Below are 21,893 nucleotides of genomic sequence, written 5' to 3' on the forward strand. Positions count from 1 at the left end.
CTCAAAGGCCTCCTACGAGCACAAGCCCAACGGCTGCAGTGTGGAGGGAGCATGCCTCTGCCGTGTGGGTACAGCAACGTCCCGGTGCTCAGCCGCAGCTCTGCCCAGCCTAATCCTCCTGGCCAGGGATGGCAGTCAGCAGCCAGTCTCATGAGGGGCCTTTTAATGTTCCAAAAAGAAGCCCAGCAGCAGCAGGGAGGCACGAATGGAAAAGGCGGTTGGTTATAAATGCTATTCACTCAGAGCTGAGGTTTCTGACTTGGATTTTCCAAGCAAGCAGTGCAGACAGAACAGCAAAATGGCGATTAGGAAGGAGCCGGTTAGCTTGGCTATGTGACTGTCCAAGCTGAGCTACCCCTCCTAACTGGACAGCCACCCCTGTTACACACCTATGGCAAGTGGTTCAGGTCGCTCCAGAGATCACAAATGAATCCTGGCATGCACAAGGCTGCCCAGGTGCCACCACAGCATGCAGGGAGTGGAAATATTTTACCATAGCAGCAGCAGCATGGGTTTTTCCATTGGATGCCACTTCCCTGTTCAGAGTGCAGATATGATGGTGCCCGAGCAAAAGCTGCCCTCACAGCCCAGAGAGGAAGAAATGGTGAGCAGATGTGCTATTACAATTGTTCCGGAATAGTTCAACAAGTTTTTTATCAGAGCATCAAACTTCCCTTTGGCTCTGCCCTACAGCTGCAGGACAGCATGAAGAATAGCCTAGGTCCCATACTCCCTATCACAGTGTGCCCTACATTCCACAACAGGGATCTCTGCTGTGCTCCAGTTTTCTTAACCTGAAGTGCCTTCCCAAAGAAAGGTGCTTTCTCAAAGCACAAAGCACAGAGAGGTGGAGAGAAAAAATGGTTCTGGGGCTTCAGCTCCACCCAATTACTTCATGATGGTGGTGGTGGACACAGGTGAAAAATAAAAGCCCAGATGTGCCTCCAGAAGAACAACAGCAACACCCAGCACTGAGCAGTCGCCCTGGCTGCCACTTCTGGGCATCCATCCCTGGCTGATGCTCCCGCCCTCCAGGCAGGGAGTGCCGGCTGTGAAGCTGCTCCCGCAGCCAGCTCTTGCTCCGCATCCGGACCACAGCAGGTAGACAGGCCCTTTCCGGCCAGCTGCTGACAGAGGGGAAATCACTGACCTTTCCGCAGCTGTCCCTAGGGTGCCAGGCAGTGCACAAAACACAGGAGGAAACGCCTCCTGTCCCAAAGGGAAATCTAAAGCAGATACAAGGAAGGCCAGAAAGGACATAGTAAAACTAAAAAGACTTCTGCAGATATTTTTATAGGCCTTAGAATGGGTTTTAGGAATGTAAATGTTATGCTTTATGAGTGAGAAACTTTAGCCTAATAAGGTAAAATGAAATGTTGAAGCAACAGAGGAAGGGGGTATGGCGTTTACCTCTGGCAGCTGGAAGCACAGACCAGCCTGCTGCTCTGATAGCTGCCAGGTAGCAATACAAGAGTAGGGAGAACCTTGCCTGCCCGGAGACAGAGGGCCACAGTGGGGATCATCAGCCTGTCACCTTTGTGTGAATGTGCTCATATTAATGATCAGATGTCAAAAGTAGGGCTCTGCCCAGAGACTGTTTCTTTGATGCTGAACCTCTGTTCCCATTAAGGTTCCCACCTGCAGCTATAATGAGACCTTTGCTTCTTCATAGAATACCCCCTCCTGCTCAGATGAGATTTATTACTAGCTGGTCACTTATTAGAACTGCTTAATGCCCAAGCATTCCACAGTGTTAATACTTATCTCCTTCTGGTAGGTCACTTACAAAGAAATATCCCTCCTATCAATTTATTTCAGGCAGTGTTTATCACACACTGATTTCATTTGTTTTGTTATGCTTCCTGTCAAGCATTGTCCATGACGATCTTTCAAACATATTTCTTTGCAGTGCTAGCTCTGGGGAGCAGGCACCCAATGTCTGCTTGGCTCCCAGCTCATATCTGTGGCCATCAGAAGCCCAAGTGCACTATGGATGAACCCTGTTTCACTTGCACAAAGGTGGCAGTTGAGGGGATAAAGAGGTGCAGGCAAACTTGACTTCCAAGAGAGGTTTGATGTTAATACCTAGTTTCTAGAGAGCAATGTTGCTGCAGGAGCTGAAATGAATCGGAGACCCTGACAAACACTCCACTGTTAATGTCCCACATGGGGGACAAAAATCCTTCAGCCTTTAAAGGCTGCTTTAAAGTCTCCTTCGAGCACATACACACAGAAAGGGAAAGCGCGAGACCACATAACAGCCATTCAGAAGATCTGCCACAATGAAGTAGAAGGCAGCAAAGGGACAACATCTCCAGCACTCAGGTAGCCCCTCCAGCACACCCCACCTGCAGCTTGGGACCAGAACCTGCCCTCTTACAGGCAGCAAAACATGGCAAAAGTTGTCCAAGGTGCTCAGATCTAAACCTGACAGCTTCCTACAAGTGGAGTTAAAAACAGGTGCCCATGGTGGTTTCTGGCTCTCTGACCAGCTTGGCTTTTTTTACCTGAGACCCTGGAGAGGCAGAAGTGGGAGTCCCTCCTGCCCAGTTCAACCTCTGTCTTGCACCCAACATTGCCCTGCCTAATACCTATCACATACTCTGTAGACTGTGAATATAAGCCTATAAAGCTTTTATTACTGTGAATATGGGGCAACTGCATTAGCTATGAGAAGTTCAGCCTGTGCAAGCAATAATCTGATAGCAACCATCATTCTCATGCGCACTGCTGAGGCTTGTTGTGTTCATCTATGCTCACTATAAGCCTTCCTCTAACTTCTGCCTCGAAACACAGGCCTGATCCTGAAAAGCGCTAAATGCCTTGCACATGCACTGACTTCAGGGCGAGTTCATGGTGCTCTAAGCCTTATTAGCCCAGGCTTTATCTATGGGGGGTTATGAGATCCCAAATGACATCAGTCAGCACACCTTCATTAGAATCAGCGGAGCTGATTTATGGTAGCTGAAGGTCCAGCTCTACCCTTCATAACCTTCCGTACATCATCAAGCCTATGCTGAATTCTTTGTTCTCCACAGGACTAATTCTACAGCCCTATAAAAGCTTCCCCTGTCCCTCTGTCCCTTTTGAAAGCAGAGTTCCCTTCTCCATATATAACCCCCTTTTTAATCAACAGGATCGGCATGTCTGGCAAGACTGCTGTGTCAGGCCCCAAGCTCCTTCACAGCTGAGGCATCCCCGTAGCTGGCTGTGGATTCCAGATTAAACACACAGGTTTATGTGTCTGCTGAGACCATGTTATTAACTCAGCCTTTTATGGTGCCCTTTGATGCTGTTAATTATTCTTTACTAGTTGTTAATTGTTTTTCCTGGGCATCTAGTTTGAGTCCTGTCTTAGAAGAAATAAAAAAAAAAGGCAAACAAAACCAACCTCCCAGTTTACCAAATGCAGCAGAATAAGCACTGTGCAAAGTCAGATCCAGCCCAAACAGCTCAGACCATCAAGCCCTCACACGGCCCAAGCCTGGGTCTCCAGCCCTAGGGCTCTATATGCCATACCTCTGCCTAGCTACACAACAGGAAATTGCTCTGCTCTCCTAGTATGGTTTAAAAGGACAGTGTGGCCACTTCAACACTGAGAAAAACAATCTGCCTTTTAACAAAGTCAAGCTCAGGTTCAAAGCCAGTTAGCTCTTGCTTTCATGTTGATATAAAGCTGAGTTAAGAACAGCATTTCTGTGCAGAGTAGGCTCATCCTATTTGTCCAAAGCTGCATCCTATAACCACCCAGCTGGTAAGGGCATACTTGCCCCTGAAAGGCAACAAGATGCAGATCTATGCGGCCTCAGGACAATGCTTGTTTTCACACACAAGGAAGCATGAGGCCCATATTGCTAGGCAAAATAGGGAAGGAAAAGTCTCTTACTTGCAGTCGTGCTTTTCGATTTCAAAGTGAGGGTTGAAGTTGAGGATAATCTTCTGGTTGGGTTCAGGGGCATAGATGACCCACTCACAGTTCTGGTGGGAGGGGTAGTCATTGGGGTACCCCGGAGAGGTGATGTACCCAGCATCCTTGGAGTTCAGGCGGCCCCCACATGGCTGAGCTGCAGAGACACAGAAGGCAACAAAGCATTGGAACATGTTCAGGGCATTGCCTGCACATAGCTGGCCCCTCCTGGCCACTGCTAGAGGTGGTCTGATAAAGGCCGTTGACATCCATTCGGCACTCTAATGTCATATTAATCTCTGTGCAAGGGCAATTATGCTACACAACAAATGTGCTGCTTTTCCCCTCCACCTCCTGCCACACTTACATACCACATTTCACACAGACCAGAAAAAAGAAATAAATGCTCTTGCCGAGGCAATTACAGAGCCATAAAGCAAGAGACAGATTGATATCAGATCATCTGGAGCCGCCTCGTTTTATCCCTTGTTTTACCTCCTTTGCAAGCTCCCACAGCTGCCTCGGGAGACACTCGAATTTGGATGCTACAAATACATCCTCAGGACCACAAAAAGTTTTGCTGCTCCCCGTGAAGGAAGCTGAGGCAAGGCAGGACTGATGGCCCCAGCCTGCAGCCCCACAACAGCCGCTCTCCGCTTGCTGTGCTCTCCCTGCCCAACCCTGCCTGCCCCCATGACCCTATCTCAGCACACTGGCTTCCTATCTGCAACCTCTCAAGCTAGCCCCAGCCACTGGAACTGCAGGCGCAGGCGATCAGCAGTGGTGGTTTTGTGGGGCTAGCCCACAAATGGCTGGCAATGGCTGCGTGGTGAGCAAAGAAAGCACTCTCAGCTTTGGGTTAGAACAGGCCCCAGAGGGTGATTTCATCTTCAAAAAAACATTTAATCTCATGAACACTGCAAATCAAATTTATTATTGCATTACTTGCTGGGAGGAAAATCTGCATCACATGCTCAATTGATAACGCACTACAAGTCTCAACAAAGTCCCTTTTTCCTCAGGGCCTCTACTGCATGTGGCTTGCTGCCCCTCCTGTGTTGCCACCACCCCATCCCAACACAACAGCCCCATGGTCTGCCACAGCTGCCCTCAGAAGACGGCACTGCCTCCTCACACGCAGCAAAACAGGCAAAAAACTAGCAAAATGAGCAAAACCCAGCAAAACCCTAAACCACTCCCCACAGGGCAGGCTGGCAGGGATACGGGGTGACACCCAGACCCACGTTGCAGAAAGGCTTTCCCTCTCCTGATATAAGAGAGCAACAACATGTCCCACACCCCATCCGCTCTGTGGACCGCGGGTCTCCGCCATGCTCCCCACTGCCCTGAGGGTTCTTCCTGTCCCAACTGCAGCAGCAGTCACTGCAAAGCCCTGAGACCTCCTGGTCTTGTATGGGCTCAGACGTGGGCTGTGGGTCTGACTCTGTCCCTCAGCCACAGAGGTGTCACAAGTCTGCCTGCTCTTGGTGGGGACATCCCAGTCACCTTCAGACTGCCCCGTTGCCAGAGCCAACACAAGCAGCAGGAGCAAGGCAGGACCCCTCAGTGTAATGCTTCCTGTGAAAGAGCACTTTGAATAAACAACCTGCTGCCTGCATGCTGCCTGCAGAAAGCACACGTGCCCTGTGTAGGAACAATGAAGCAGGAGAGCCCTTCGTGGGGGAGCAAAGCTTCCTTTACCATAAAAAAGAATTGTCTCACTTTCCCCCTGTTTTTCATGCCCTCTAACACATTCATTCTTCAAAATAACTTTCTTCTCACACACCCATGGCGGCTCTGCAGCCTTCTCTTTTTTCTTAAAATAAACCTGTAAGTATCCTGAAAGAATCCGAGGGGAGAAATCTCAACACTGCCATAGAAGAGCTGAGAATACCAGAAAACATCTGGTTTTGTTCCACAGGAGAGCTTGCTCAACACACAAACATTTACAAACCTACATCCTTGCACAGATCTCTTCTCTCAGTAAGGCATATTTGCCCACACGAGTCTATGTGGACTGGGGGGAGGGAGAGAGAGAGCCATTCACGTGGAAGGAAGAAATTCAGGGACTTGTTGACATCAATGTACAAATAGACGTGTAATTCACACTTCACTCATGTACACACTTTCACACCTTCTCATAAAAATTCACACCTCGTTTGCACACATGTCCACCCCCTCCAGCAAAGAGAAGTATTCAAGCTGCGGATTATTTTTCTTGGAAAGGGCAAAGTCTCCAAACAATGAAAATACAGTCAATCCTTCCACACCTCGTCATCCCCTCCCTGTCTCTCCAGCTTTCACACACATGCTACCCGCTAGGCTGATACCACCAACATCACCCACCACTCAGAAGTTGCTAGCCCCTTACTCGCGCCGGATACTATGAATACTCTGTGAGCCATTGCAACTCAACGGGTTGGAGGGGAACTGCAATGTGAACATTGCTTGCTCTGGCTCTTCCCTAACAAATGAGCTCAGGAGCAGAAACACAGATTTATCCAAGTCTTTAAACTTCTCTCTTGCCCTGCGAGGCCACTGCAGGTCAGCAGGACCAAGGCAAGGAAATCCATCCCTGGGCTTAATCCTGACTTCAGGTCAGTTTGGTGCCCAAGCTAAACTGCTGGTGCTGGTGAGGACAGCCTGAGGGAGTGGGACTGGAGCCCAGTTCTGTGTAGCTGTGGCTGCAGCAAAACAGGACAAACAGGAGAAACCACTGAGTGGACAGGCACACCAGCCACATTCCTCAGGTGTTCAGATACCACCAGTAAAGATTGTCTTTCTGTCGCAGAGAAAGCCTTCCACATGCATGAAAGCTCGTTTGTGTCTCTCAGAGGAACAGATCTTGTCCTCTCATTCATCCCTCCCCAAGAAGGTCCAGGAAAAGGAAGGCGGCTAGTTCAGTACAGCACTGACTTTTCTACACACAGCACTAGGACACGTGATGGGCAATAGCATACCAGGGACCCGGGACTTCTTAAGAGTTACCTGAAGAGACAAAATGACTTTAATAACTTTGTAATTGTTCTATTGGACTTCTCTTTTCATTCACCAGAACGCCTGCAACACAAAAATCCATCACTGTGCCCACTGACAGGCAAAGGGTTTGTCTCAGCAGACATGCCAGCCACTGGCTTTCTGTATACGATCAGGCCTGTTTTGTACACAGTAGAGAGTCAAGCTTCAACATAAATGTGTCCTTTCAAACTCATGCATTGTATCCATGCAAAGAATAAAATTCAGAAGAAGGAAGGTGAGTGGCATGGCTACTGCATGCCTTGGGAGCAAGATGTACTCCTCAGCTAATGGGCTCTGGCAGCTTTTGTGAGCCCTGAGTTCACTTAATAAAGCTAAAATGAAAATCTGAAGTATAAGCCAAGTCTGCCAGGTGCGTGGGACATCCCGTTGCTCAGTAAGCAAAATGCAGGCATTGAAAGCAAGCTGCTGGGGCCCCTGCCAGCCTGCGTGGTGGAGGAGCCAGTGCAGTGAGGCTGTGGGAGAGCAGCTGGGCTCCTCAATGGAGTCTATGGAGGTTGACACTCCCCAGCAGTGTTGGAGCACGTTGTGTTCTAGATGGGAGATCCCCAGATCCCCTCCTTTGTTATGGACCACCACATGACTTAAAGCTATCCCAGCAACACCCTGCTTGCAGGACCACTCCACAAAAGCACACCCCAGAGGATGGCAAACATACCATACGGGTGGGCAAGGAAGCTCTGGAAGACAAACTCCTGCAAATGCCACAGCATACAGCAGGCAACTCCCGTTTCCCATGGAGATGGGCATCAGCAGCTGAGTTCTTCACCCTTTGCAGGGGGCAGACCTCTCTTTCCCTGCCCTGACCTGCTGGAGATATCCAGGCTGATGAAGTCTTCTCCTGCCTCCCCCAGGCTGCAATGAGCAACCATCACTCAGGGGACCCAAAAATAACAGCCACGCCTCAGAAACCTCCACCCAGACTTTGGACTTTTCAGCACTTCAGCTCATCAGCACAGGCTGAAACCTTAGGCCAGAAGCACAGCGTTCTCCTACTTGAATTTCCTGGCTATTAAACCCCTCTGGATTTCCCTCACCCCAGGAGAGCAGGGCTCACTGTTATTGTTGGACCTTCAACACAGACACTAAAGCCAACTCTGCCTGTAACAAAAATAATCATCACCAGAGAGGCCCGTTTCACAACAAACACACAAAACAGCCTCTCAGAGCTTGTAGTGTCCAGCAGAAAACTATCACATGTTTTGATCTCCTGGGTACAGTTGACTCTGGGGATGTAATCCAGGGCTATGCTCAAAATTTAAGGCATTCTTGTTGCCTTAGAGGCAAGCAGCAGCATTTCTGTCTGTGCTACTCAGAAAGAGCAGCCTTTGAGGGCAGGAAAGGAGCAAGGGAGAGAGATGCCTGCAGTTCCATGGCAGAGATGCACCGCCTAGCCTCATCACTAATCTCCCTTCCCCACGAGGCCCTCACAGCCCAGCTCCACACTCTCATCCAACTCCTGAAGAAGATTTCTACATCCCAGGATTCAGCACTGAGCAGAGTAGATCCACCCTGCCAACCACCCAACAGTGCAGCAAAACACAGGTCCTGGCTCACACAACCCACTGCTCTCAGGGCTGCTGACCTTGGCACGAGACATTGTGCATCAAACCCTGAATTTCAGACCCATTAAGAGTCAAACAGCTCTTCAAGAAGTTAAGTTTTCCAGGGTCCATGTGCAGCCAAGCACTTTGCCAAACCCTGGCATGGAGGGGATAAACAGATCTCTCCTGCTGAGGATTCATTAGTGTTCACTCTGCCTCATTCCTGAGCCTGGGAAAGAGTCTGGGTATGGCTAACGTGGCTGGGGCTCTCACACCAAACCGTACAGCACAACTTTCGTGTCAGGCAGGAACATAAATGCAAACTCTCGGGATTTAAATGATATTGCTTAGCCATCAGCCAAGAAGAGAGACATAATGCAGAGGAAGCTAATAAGATTAGATATTTTATCCCCAGTAGCATAGATCATTTTAGCAGAAGCATGTTTGCTTTGGATTGTGAGATAAAGCTTCAAAGGCTTCCTGAACAAATTAATGGACAAACACACCCAAACAACACAAAGCACTTACATGCACATTTCATCCCAGAGCAGTATACACATCCACGTCTTGGGATTTCACACAGCCAGGGAAAGTCCCCTGGACATTTCATCAGGGACCTTCAATGCTTTAACTAAATTTTTGCTTAAGAGTAAAGGCACAGCAAAGCAGAATTTAAAGACTGCTTTTGTGATCTGAACTAAGGGTTTGTTTGATTCAAAGTGTTTCAAGCGTGTCATGAGACAGGCTCATAAAAACACTGTCTCGGCTTAAGCAAGAGAGGAACGCACCAATCCATCAGTTGAGGAATGCGGCCGTTTGACCACTTCCTAATGCAACTGGGAGGGATGCAATATATTCACTTTATAGCGCTGGACAGCAGTGAGAGGGGAACACCGGAAAGCTCAGCAAATGGAACATTTGAGCTGTGAGCCTTAGCAGAAAAAGAGATCCTTTCAAATTATTTTTAAATATGAAGGGAGTGTTGGAGGGAGGAATAAAAAGTGAACTGAAGATTTCTGATGCCTGCACTTCCTTTGCCATGTTAATCCACAGATGAATTAAGTGGAAACCTGAAATAGAGACCTAGTCAAGCTTCACTGCAGAAAATGAAAGGGCCAAATCTTGCATGCAAATCCAGGTTATTTGCTTTGAAATCACTGAGTTCAGCTGATATCCACCCCTGCAGTTCCAGATAGCCACCTTTTGGGGGCTGGCATCACCTTGTATGCACGCCTTCCTTCAGTGGCAATCCTGACCTTTAAATGTTGCCACTTTGGGGTTTTGGTAGTTCCTCCCCCCAACCTCTTATCTCTGATGAGATCTTATAGCCTCATTTTACACGGTGCCACCTCCTCTAACTTTGTTATTTGTCATCTTATATCACAGACAAATGCAATTCCAATAGGGCAACTGGCTTAATAGTGTTAGTCTTTATATAGATATATGTGCACACAATTCTCCCAGCTTGCCTGGAAATGTAATTGGTGGGTCTGGAATTACAACTCCTGGCAACTCCAGTAATCATATGAGAGAGAGTGTGAGTGTGTGTGTGTGCGCACATGCACGGGAGAGGGATAACTGCATACTGAACTTGCAGGAATCATGCCTGTTTCTCCTGCCTCTATGATAGGCTCCCAGGGGTTTGAAGTCTTGTGGAAACACACTGCCATCTCCCAGGAATAGGTGGCATCAGGAGATCTTCAAGCTGCAGATCAGGCAGTTTCTGAGGAAACCTCACTGGTACCACAAGCAGGGAACCGGAGGCTTGGGGACACTTGAAAGCTCAGAGCAGAGGCAGAAATAAACCACAGGCTTCCTGCATGGCAGCCTGCCACCTTACCTATTGGCTACAGTAGGAAATAATATGAGGATGAAACAATTTGCTGTGCCACCCCCATGAATGCTATCAGTAACAGGCTGGTTTGAGGGCCATGGAGGAAAAGCAAGAGACATTTTAATTCCACGTATTAAAGAAGCTCTTTCATGGATTCACCTAGGATTCCTCTCTAAAGAGCTTCAGGCTTGATGAAAGGTGTTCAATGCCTCTGAAATACTAATCAGTATTGTTATTATGACAATTCCAAGAAGAAAAAAAAAGTCTATCTCATCTCTCATCTCCCCCTGCACCCTCCCAGCTTCCTCACACCTTTGGAGCCCATCTGTCAGGGTCCATTCTGAAACCAAATCCTGCCTTTCCCCACAGGGCAATGGCAGCTTGTTCCTCCTTCCCAGAGCGGCTGGCAGAGCCTCTCCGAATCCCACAACACCCCCAGCAGCCCTTCCTCCCAGGGGCCCTGTTTGACCCACAGAGCAAAACCTGCTGCCCTGGCAAGAGGCAGCCCCATGGATAGAATAGGAATGGAGGCAGTGCCTCTGGAGCCACCCGGGGAGATGCCCTGCTGCAGCTCCCTCTGTGCATGCTGCTGAGCAGCGGCAGCTTCTGCCTTTATGATGGTTTGCTCAAACCCAGCTACTGCAGAGCTGCACTACTAGTGCTGAAGTTATTACACATTCTGGCGAGTGCCTTAAACACATTGTTTCCTGCTGAGCACATATTCAGCAGTCAAACAGAAACAGAGAAAAGCAGGAGCAAGCCTGGGGGTGTGCAAGGGGGAGAAAGTTGCCACAGGTCTCTGAGTGTGTGAGGGAGAGCGCAGGGAAGGGAAGGATGGAGAAGTGTGCATGTGGCAGGCAGCAAAGTTGGGGTGTCTGGAGGGGCTCTGTGAAAGAAAAGGTAGAGATTTGTGTGCTTGTGAAGAGAGAGGAGGAACCAGGGAGATAAGTGTGTGTGTATGTGCCTACATGCACAGGGGGTTGGAGTTCTCCTCCCTCCTCTCCCCATAGGCATCCCCTAAAACCCAGGGTCCAAAAGGAGCCTTTCAACAAAATGTAAGCAGAGCAGAAGGAGAGTGTCATTTTGACTTCACCATCTTCCTAGGAGGGATGTAGAAACAGGCAGGCATTCAAGCCCCACACAGACAGCACTTCACAGCTAGGGGTGACCCACCAGAACAGCTGGGGCAGATGTCTTGCCTTTGTCTCAAATGCATGGGGATAAATCAGGACAGGTTTCAAAGACCCAGAACCCAACACTTCATCTCTGGAGCCCATTTTCTTCGACTCATCAAGTACGAAGAGAAGGGGAGAAGTATTCAGACAGAAAGTCTCTGCAGCCATCCATCCCTGCAAGTAGTACTTCAGGCTGTTCCGCATGCCGACTCACTGCTTGTACCCTTTCCCCCAACCTGTTTGGGAAGAGGCTGTGACACCAAGGCTGCAGTTGGAGCCCCAGCCCCCGCAGCATTACCCTATAGCCATCCTCCCCAGTGAGATCCACAGGCACTGCTTGCACACAGAAAGGGTTACAGCTCCGAGTTGTGATTTCGAGTGTTTGGCCCTGTGCCTGCCGACCTCGCGCTGACAAACCTCTCCTCTGTGTCTGCGCTTGTGTCTTTTTATTGCGCAGGCATCAATCCTGGCTCAGGATCTGGCCTTCCGAGATTGCGATTTGGCTCAGGCAGGGAGAAGGCTGACCCTTTGATTCTGAGCATGATTAAAACCATGCTACTGTAGCGCTATGCTGTGCACAACACTGCTAGCAACAGCTCTGATTTATGTTGTTGCTAGTATTGCGGTTTCCACCAGGGTGTAGACAGGGATTTCGAAAATAGCCCAGCTACCTCTTTGTCTGTGTGTGTATTATAATTAGATATGTGTCAAAGGGCTGTTACAGAGTGAGGGTAGAGCTGGAAATGCTCACACCCCACTTCTGCCCCCACCTCCATGCTGACACCACTACCCCCAGCTTGGGCTCATACAGGCACACCAGCTCTCCGCACTTCCTGGATCAGACAACTGTATTCCTGAGACCCCATGGGGATGCGGTGGCGATGACTTCACCACACAACGGAGAGCAAGTTTAGCAGCTCCCAGGTTTGCTCTCAGGCTGCTGCAATATGCCCCCACCATCGTGGCTAAATGCCGACTTTCTCTATTTCGATTTCAGATAGGATCACAGGTCTCAGATATAGACGATTTATTTTCCTAGCACAGCTGGTCTGTCAGAGGTCATATAATTTGGCAGCAATCCCAGTGCTTAAAAATTAATTTTTCCTTATTAATACAACTGAGGGTCCCACAGGATAGGATCCCAGCCTTATCTGAACCCGACAGCTTCCTAAACCGCATGAAGGATGCTTTCTCCTCTCAGGCTATCTGTGATACAAGGCCACCATGTCCTGGAACCCAGCAGCACTGGAGGTTCCTGCTAGGAAACCAACCCACCCACCTGACCAGAGTGGCAGGCTGCTTGGACAGGGAGCGCAGCCTTCTCCAGACCAGCAAAGTAGGTTGGTGTTGCATTTTAACCTTCAAAGCCATGCATGAGGTACCAAACACCAAGTAAATACTGTGAAGGGGGCTGGATGGGAGAAAGAGCAGCACAGCGAGATAGGAAGCACCTCTGTAGAGCCCCTTGGGATCAGCATGTCTGACTGTCACTCCAGACACCACACAGCATGATTTTTCTGTGTCAGGGAAGTTAGGAAAACAAAATGCAGCATCCTAACCTGGATCAGAACCCCCCAATGTGCTTGTATTGGTCGTTTTCAGTGATAGACTGACAACTGTCCGATTCCTAGGCTAAAAAAGCTTTTGTTCCCAATAAGAGCCAAGTTAACAGCGCAACGGGCAAAAGGCACTACACTCCAGGTTTGCGTGGGTATGCGTGTGCGTGTTTGTATGTGTGTGGCTGTGTGCCTGCTTGGCAGCAATTTGTTTTGATCCCCCTCCCCACCTTGCTACATCCCTTAAGTCATTACTAAAAATACTAGCTTTTAAGCAAACTATTTGGAAGGCTTCAGGAGTGAGCTTTGCTTGGAGCTGCATAAACATCATCTGAACGGCTCAGCACTTGGGTCACTCGGATCCGTTACTTTCTTACTTGACTGCTTTTTACGGGAAGATGAAAAACACACAGCCAGCCAGCCTTCAGATTTATCTTCCAGGGTCTCCCACCCACTCCCCTCCATGGTTATCTCAGGGTTTGCTTGGCTACATACAAATTGGCAGCTGCACTGTTTATCTCTTACTGTAGAAATATTACACGTGGGGTTTTTTTCCATGTGGATTATCATATTATTGTCTATTAAAAACGTCTCCCCTCTCTACTAACCTCCCTTAGGGAATCTTAACAGGGACTTTCATAATGGGGGAAGGCTTTCAGATACACCAGACTGAAACATAAATCCACCTACCTCTGGCATGTTTTTCTTACTAGGCTGGCTAATTCACTGGAGCCGAGCATAGGCTGATTGAGGGTCACATCCCATTACCCCATACCTTTGAGAGCTGGGCTAGCAATAAAGTCATTTACGGGGTTTGCAGCACCACAACATCTCGGCAAACAGCCGCTGGTGTCAGCCACAGGGAGACAACTTCCTTGCTGGCTCCACCACCATGTGATGCTCTGCTTAGCCGGGAAAACCCCGTGTTCAAATGAACATTTCTTACAGCGACTTGGAGACACGGATGGCTCATAAACCCCTTCCCAGTTACAAATCCTGATCCTTAGCCCACTCCTGGATGGAAGGAGGCATGCACGCAGACCCATACACTCGGGCTTGGCAGCCACAGAGATCGTGTCCAGGCTGGCCAGTGCACGCTCCTCAGCGCACAACCCGATCTGCCTCAGCACAATACCCACTCCAGGAGACCCGACACTGCCTCTGCAACAGGGATCATCCGAAGAGACTGTTGCACTCAGCAGGGGCCTCCCGGGACTTTGCCCTTTCTCTTCACCCCATCGAATGCCTATTCATTTGTTTTCCTATTTGAACAAAAGATGGGAATTATTTTTTCCCCTTTCCTTTATAGCCATAAAGCAGGAGGCGATGCCAATCGGCAACTGTATGTACACGGAGTGTGTTTGCCGGGAACGTCTGTGCTTCTCTACTGCAAAAAGAGGACTTTCTCAGCCGGCAGAGACTCTCCCTCTTCCCTTTCCAAGGGGAGCCGGTGGCGGGGCCGCCGCGGGGCAGGGCGGGCAGAGGGGCAGGGGAAGCGCGGACACCGCGCCTTGCCTGTAGTGCTGGCGGGGCCAGGCCGCGGCTCAGGGCGCTGCGGCTCCGCGGGCCGCCCGAGGCCGAGACCGACGTGCGGGAAAGGAAGCCCGCAGCTCAGCAGCTGCTGGCTTGGCACCACAGTCCTGACAGGCAGCTCCCGGCCTGCCGACCGCAGGAGGAGCCCCGGGAGAGCGGTGACGGCGGGGTGAGGCGTATCCTGTTCCTCCAGATGGGAACCCTGCACCCCCGTTAGCCAGACCCAAAGCCAGCACAGGGCCAACCTCAGCCCACCCTTGTCTCTCTCCAGTCCCCAAGCCGAAGCAGCGCAAGCACCGGGGTTCATCCCAGTGCCTCCTGACAGCCTAGCCTAGCTCTTCAGCGAAGACTGGGAAAATCCACTAGCGTCTCAAATCCTGCCACGAACCCGCCAGGTCCCGGGACACCCCAGCGCTTGTAAAGTAAGTGCGGTCCCGCATATACCGAGGGCAGGCTTGCCCCGGAATGCCGCCACCGCTGCCCAGCCTCGCCTGCTGCCAGGGCCGCCCCGCACGGCTCCCGCTTGCCTGCGCCCTGCCAGATGATTTTGATTTCCCACCTAAAGTTTTCAGAGGTTTCAACCCGGCACGGGGCCTCGGGCATCCGGATGCGGGTGTCCGGGATGCAGCCGGTCCCTACCGCTTCCCATCACTTCCCTGTGCCACCCGCGAAAAAAAACAGCATCCAACTTTCCAGAGAGGCTCCGTCCCCTCGCCCCTTCACGCCGGGCGGCAGGAGCTGCGCGGCTACACCCGCTGCGCGCTTTGCTGAGGGATGGGGGGGCTGCGCCATCCCCGCCCCGCCACACGCACGACACCCCCCAGCCTTCCCAAACCCGTACTGCGAAATCTGCCGGCCCCTCACCTATTCCCGGTGCACTGCCCGACGCCAGGCAGAGCCCCGGTGAGTGCCCCCGGGCACCCGAAAGTTGGTCGGGCGGGAGAGCTCCCTCGCCCGTGCGCGGCCAGAGACATCCCGGTCCCGGAGGGCACCTTACCTGTCTCCGCCGTGCCTCCGGAGCCGGGCAAGCACAGCCCTAGAAATCCCCACGCGAGAAGAAACGTATCCATCCTTCGGAAGGAATTAAAACCAGAACCAACAGAACCAACACCCAAGGCGGCGGGGCCGGGCTTCGCCTCCCTACCCCGGGCGCGCCGCGCCCGGCGTGGGCGCCCCACTGGCGATCGGCTCCGCCGGGGCTCAGCGAGGGGCGGCGGCCTTCCCCGGGCGGGGGCTGCGGGGCGGGCGGTGCCGGAGAAGCTCCTCTCCCTTAGGGCGACCCTTGGGGCCGGCGCCTCGGCATCCCCCGGGGCGCGGCGGCGGTGCGGGCTGGGGCGCCGTCTGCACCTCCTCTCGCTCCCCGCCGGCGCCTCGCAGCCTTTTCAGGCAGGGCGGCATGTGGCTGTCAGCGCCGAGCGCCGGCACCGCCCCCCGCGCACCCCCGCCCCGCGCCCGCGCACCGCCCCGCCCCGCCCGCAGCCGCGGGGACACGCGGAGGCCGCCGCGGGGCTGCTCCGCCGGGCTGGGTGCGTTCCCGGTGCGGCGCCGAGCCGCGGGTACCGCCCGTCCCTGTCCGCAGCCCCGTGCCCCGGGCGCCCGGAGCCTGGCAGCGCAGGCAGGAGCCGAAAAGCCCGGTTGAAACGATTGCGAAAGAGCAGGGCTGTGCGAAGGGAGACACCCAGAAATTGTCAGATGGGGGAGCGTCAGGACAAGGATTGTCCCTGCTCGTGGGCTTCGCCGCCGCCGGCCGAGACCCGGGAGCGCCGTGCCTCAGCCGGGGACCGGGAGCGGGGTGTACGCGCTCCCTGGCTGCTGACACCCGTGTTGCGGTGTCCGGGCTGCCACAAGGGACAAATGCAAAACCCTTCGGGAGCGCAACCACATTTGGCTTCCCCGCGCTCAACGGTTTTTCCCCGGGATGCTCTTTCAATGCACAAGCTGGGAGCAGCGTTTACGTAGTCACCTCAGGACTGCGCAGCAAGTTTGTCTGCCGCTGCCCCTGCGTGGGTGAGGAGCCCCAGCCTGGGCTGGAACAGCCAGCACCTTGCATTCATTTGCCGCTTAAATTTACAGAGGGCAATAGGCTTAAAGGCCGGAACCTGGCAAAAAGGGGGTAACCCACACCTCCATCCGGTTTGAGAGGTGAAATGAGCCCAAAAACTCCGCACCAAAAAGGTGACAAATAAAACCAAATTATGTTGTTGATCAGTCCCTAGATCACAGATTGCAACTTCCAGATATATGGTAGACAAAGAGATTAAAACTACATTACTCATTTTATTTTAAAGTTGGTAATTAGTGAAGGCATACTGGCATGTGGCAGAAGTGAGACACATCACTGTGTGGGTGAGGAGAGGGAAAGTACAAACGTTTCACTGCTATTCATTTCGGGTGATGAGACTAATTATTTTGTACTCTGCTGTCTATCAGTTATGGGCAGCACCACCAGCTCACGTCAATGAAATCACGATCCCAACCTGTCTGAGTGCACTCGAACAACAAGCAAGCGCCGAGTTGCACTGAGGCCAGCGGATGTTCATTGACAGCAACAGCTTTGGCTTGCCCAATAGATTTGGTTTTTCAGCCACTCCTGAGGGATGCTCTTCCTTCTGTGTGTTTTGATACCTGATTTTGACTCTTCTGTGTCTCAAATCTGCTTCAACACCTGTTGAAGCCAATGTAAAGCCAGTAGCAACTGGGTGTATTGCCTTATTTAATGTATTTTGATGTGGAATTATGCAACTATTATTTACTACTTGCTTACAGTTAGACTACTATCAAGCTAGAAGAGTGTGATTTTTGTGTGTATAGCCCTTGCAAACCATATCACAGATATCAGAGTGTAATACAAGCCCACAGCATGAATCGTTCCTCTCTTGAGATGTGCATGGGAAAGGAAGAGGATACCAAGCCCTAATCAGAGACAGCCCCATCTCACCCACCATACAGCTCAGGGGCAATTTTCCTCATGTTACATTCAGCCAGAATTTCCTCTAGTTAGGGTCAATAGAAGAGTGCAAACATGATCTTGAGCTGATGCCAACTCTGATCTATTACTGAGTGAAAAGAAGATAACCCTAGGAGAGAAAATGGTGATGGGAAATAGAGTTACCTGCTGCTCCACAGAGGTTTCTCTCAGCTGCTTTTCAATAGCTTTCCACAAATCCAGACCTGTGTTTAGTGTCAGATCTCAAGTCTCCTCTCCACATCTTACCACTGTCAGGAAAGGAAAAGCACAACTAAAATACCAAGCAGTACTACTGTAGTTTCTATCACTGCACGTGTTCAGGACGGCATTACAGCTAGTCCAACTCAGGTACAAGAGTGTCAAAAATACTTCTTTTGGGAGCATTGAAGACTCAGATCATCTCTCAGGTTTGAAGGAACTGAGCACAAGGTGATGCTATGCACCTTGAACTTACCTCTGCCTGTTTCCAGGGCAGCAGCAGCTGCTGCTGCTGCTGCTTCTGCGGGTGTTGCTCCATGCCCCATGCAAGGTTGGACCTCATCGTCTTTCCATGCCAGGGAATTGCTGCTTCTGCCAAAGGGCTTGGGGCTCTGGTCTCTGTTCAGTCCTTCTGTGGGTATTTAAAACCCAAGAGTAAGCACTGGCCAAACCCATTGGGAACTGCAGCATTTTTCTGTATCTGTATGTCAGAAACATCCACAAAACCTCACTGAAAATGAGACAATATGTAATGTAATGGTACTGTAATATTTAACATGCCATCTGCATTGAATTTGCTTGAAAGAATTTTGCAGCCCAAGCGTTAGTCAGAGATGTGATGCAGTGAAATTTCCCCCATCTCTCTCCTCCCCTCAAGCAGAAAGCCTTCTCCTCAAACACTGCCTAGTTCCCTGCTGCTGACCCAAGGGCCCATGTACTTAAGGTTTTCCCTGCTCTTCCTTCTAATTGCAGCTCCTTTTCAACATTGATCATACAGACTCATGTATTTTCAATCACAGCTTCCTTTTTCTAAATGAGTCCTTCTCACCACACGAACTGACCATCAGGAGGTGTCTGTAAAGCAGGAAACCCCCCAGCTTTTCTTTAGGGCCTTTCTCAATCCTTATTTAAAAGAAAATAAGATTAAAATCAAGGCATCATCTATTCTTCTAACCTTTTCTGGGCTCCAGAGGAGCTGGACAAACAGGGTCTCTCCCCCAGATTTATGTCAAGACACACTATTTCCAATGCAGAACTTGACAGCCTTCCAGAGAAAACAACACAGCAGGACTGAAACACAGGAATGAGAGCAGGGAAAAATGATACCCAGCCTAGATAAAACCATAAGAATTGTCAGTCAGCAGGAGAGCTGGGACTCAAGCATTTTTGGCAGGATACCCGAGGAGTCGAGTGTGGGGCATGGGGGCAGACATCATGAGTGGTTTCCCCAACTCCACACAGGAGCACAGACATTTTTTTCTTGCTGCAGTTTTCCTCCTCCAGACAGTGCTTTGAGATCCTCAGCTAAAAAGCTCTAAGTGCATCATATAAAATGTTTTTATTAGTCTATCAGGTGCGTGATTACGAGATCTCATTTTATAGCTACAAATAGCCAATAATTACCTTAGCATCCCATTAGCCTTAGTCTTCAGCCAGACTGTTTGCTCAGGAATTTGCCCATACAACAAGCAGACCAATACCCCAACTCGCAGAAGTCAGTTTGGCACGTTGCATTTGAGTCCATAAACTTCCAGTGTAGAGGTGGCTTAATTAGCAGGCTATCCCGTTAATTTTTCATGGTGAGTACCATGGCTGCTAATCTGCGGTTGGAAGCAGTGGCTGCAGGGTGAGCTCAGAGGCTGCCCCTTTGGCTCAGTGGATGCTGTAGCAGGTCAGTGCTTGCCCACCCACCCCACTTCTGCCCACCCCCTTACTGCTCACCTCCTCCCACCATGTTTCCCCCCCACCCCTATTTTTCCAGCCCCACTGCAGGGCAGCAGGGAGCTATGTTCTCCCCATGCCTCTCCTGCTCACAGGTATTTTGTACAGGAGGAGCATTGCTGGCGTGCAACAGATACTCCAGTGGTCACGCTGCCCAAGTGCAGTGTGGCCTGGAGATTAAGTGGCCACTGTGGGCCCTGGGCCAGTACAGCCCTGCCATAGTGCCAGGAGCTGATGGAGGGCTGCAGGGAATGCTGGGGAGCAGCACCACTGCAGGGGAAACAAGGGGAACACCGAGGCAGCCTGGAAAGGAGAAGGAAGGAAAAAAAACAAGGGGAAAAAGGAGAAAAGAGCAGAGAAGGGAGGTGGTGAAAGAAACAAAGAGGCAGAACAAGGGGAAATTAATAAACAGAAGAAAACAGGGAAGAGAACAGAGGAAGCAAACTAATGGAGTTAAAATCCATCATCGGATTAACAGGGAGAGGGAGAGCAGTTCCTGCAGGCTCGGCTTGGGAGGTGCTCAGCTGCAGAAGAGGTGCAGGCGTGCTGCTTGGGGGCTACTCCAGCAGCAGCCTCTGCAGGGGGGTCGGTGGTGCCGGCTGCGGGAGGAAAGTCCCTGCATCTTCAGAGTTAATAAAAGAAAGCTTTCAGACTTCAGCAGGCTGACTAAATTAGGCTGAATATAAAGGTGCTGTATTATTTCTCAGTATGGCAGTGGTATGAAAGGAGGCAATGGGTTTCTTTTGAAGCAGCTGCTGTGTAATCCAGGGCTTTCAGGTGTACTTCAACCAAACGCTCTCGTAGTTTCAGCAGGTTAACTTCATTAAGGGCTCCATCTACCTCTTTAATGTTCACTGACATCCCAATGGGTGGGTACATTAGGCAGAAATAACCCCCACAAGATGATTGCATCCCGTTGTTTGGCACAGTGAATGGACCTGGAAGGGGAAATGGAGGAGGGGATGAGGGTCATACAGTGACCCAGGCCAGAGAGGACAGATCCTCAGTGACTGTAACATGCCCATGGGCCTGGCCCTTTGCTAACAGCAGCAGAAGTCACTGCAGCAAAACCCTCAGCCTGCAAGGGCCACCCTTCCTGACCCCATCTCTGCCAATATCCTGCTTGGATCCTGCTTTGCTTTGGTGTTCTCCTTTTACATGCAGCCACTGGTGCTGGCCTCCAGTTTGTGAAGAAGGCACCGGTTTTCCACAGCTTCTCACCTGCAAAGAGGAGTCCACGGAGCTGTAAAGGCCGTCTGTCCCTCCAACAGACCCTGGCAATTCTGGTGGCTTTGCTATAGAGGGCTTTGAACTGGGCTTGAGTTTCTTACCCCACTGTAATTGTGGGATGCAGTTAAGGCTCTTGAAAAATCAAACAATGACCTCTTGCAAGTGTAAAATGACCCCAAGCTCTGCATGATCATCTCTTAAAAGCACCTATAATGGACCACTGACCATGATCTCTTCAGTTCCCTACTCACAGAACAGCATCTGGTCAGCTGCGTGCTGGAGAAGCTCCAGTTGGACCTCACTCCAGGTATGCTTAACAGTAAATTTTCTACAGACTGAATTAGAGGGGCACATTTGTGGCCCCCTACCCTGTTACAGTCACAAACCAAGAGCCTCATTTAAGGTGTGCTGGGGCTGGTAGGAGTACATCCATCAACTTCATGGACATTTGGATGTGATCCAAGTGGCTGAGCCCTGCAAAACGAGCATGACGTCTTTAACTGTAAGTACGGCCATTGACTTCCGCCGGGCTGGCTTCCACGGTGTGTCATGCTCTGTAGTAAGTGCTTACAGGGCTGTGTGCTCAGTATTATAAAGGGCTATGCCAGCAATCTTATTAAAACACCTCCTTAAAAATACACAAATTCTTAAACCAACAAGTCATTTAGAGCCCCCCTTCTCCTGACACTTGGCAAACGAATTCTTAGGCCAGAAGTGATTTCTTTTTCCTTATAAACAAAATGCCATTACCGTGCTTTGGCTCTTGGCTTGATAGATCCTGGCAAGAAAACGCATGTGTATATTTTAAAGGGCTTTCTCCTTTGCTTATCATGCTTTAGCTTCTGACCTCTCTCCTCTCCCCCCGTGCCCAGGCACATTCCGGCATTGGCTCCCGTGGTGGTACATCACACAGCCCCCCCAGCAGCTGGGGCTGGACACTCCCTCCAGCAGATAGATAGCACATTCTTCTGTAGCACTGTCATGGGGGAAGCCTTGAGCTATGGAAGGTTTTCTTTCCCTTTTAATCTTTTATTTTCTTTGATGTTCATTTTAAAATAAATTATTGTGCCTTATTTGTATTACGGTACCTGGCTCTGCAAGGACTGGGACCCCTCTGCTGTCCAAACACAGAGTCAGAGACAGTTCTTGCCTCAAACAGTTTACAATCTGAAGAGACAAAGCAGACAAAA

At 50.6% G+C, this 21,893-nt stretch overlaps 1 protein-coding gene across 4 annotated transcripts in view; it reads right to left on the bottom strand.

The window, feature by feature from the left end:
* Positions 1 to 15,920, bottom strand: part of NRP2 (neuropilin 2) — an 89,413-nt gene extending 73,493 nt beyond the window's left edge. For 3 of the 4 annotated variants that reach the window (XM_034065702.1, XM_034065701.1, XM_034065704.1), the window contains exons 1-2: positions 15,583 to 15,919; positions 3,887 to 4,064 (exon numbers count right to left, since the gene is read on the bottom strand). In XM_034065702.1, coding sequence (XP_033921593.1) covers positions 3,887 to 4,064; positions 15,583 to 15,655 — 251 coding nt within the window. In that variant the 5' untranslated portion in view covers positions 15,656 to 15,919. Of the gene's footprint in view, positions 1 to 3,886; positions 4,065 to 15,582 lie in introns of all 4 variants that reach the window. The other variant, XM_034065703.1, reaches the window with a different exon arrangement.
* Between the last annotated feature and the right edge of the window lie 5,973 nt (positions 15,921 to 21,893).

Source organism: Melopsittacus undulatus, chromosome 8, assembly GCF_012275295.1.
Source record: "Melopsittacus undulatus isolate bMelUnd1 chromosome 8, bMelUnd1.mat.Z, whole genome shotgun sequence".
Classification (NCBI taxonomy): domain Eukaryota; kingdom Metazoa; phylum Chordata; class Aves; order Psittaciformes; family Psittaculidae; genus Melopsittacus; species Melopsittacus undulatus.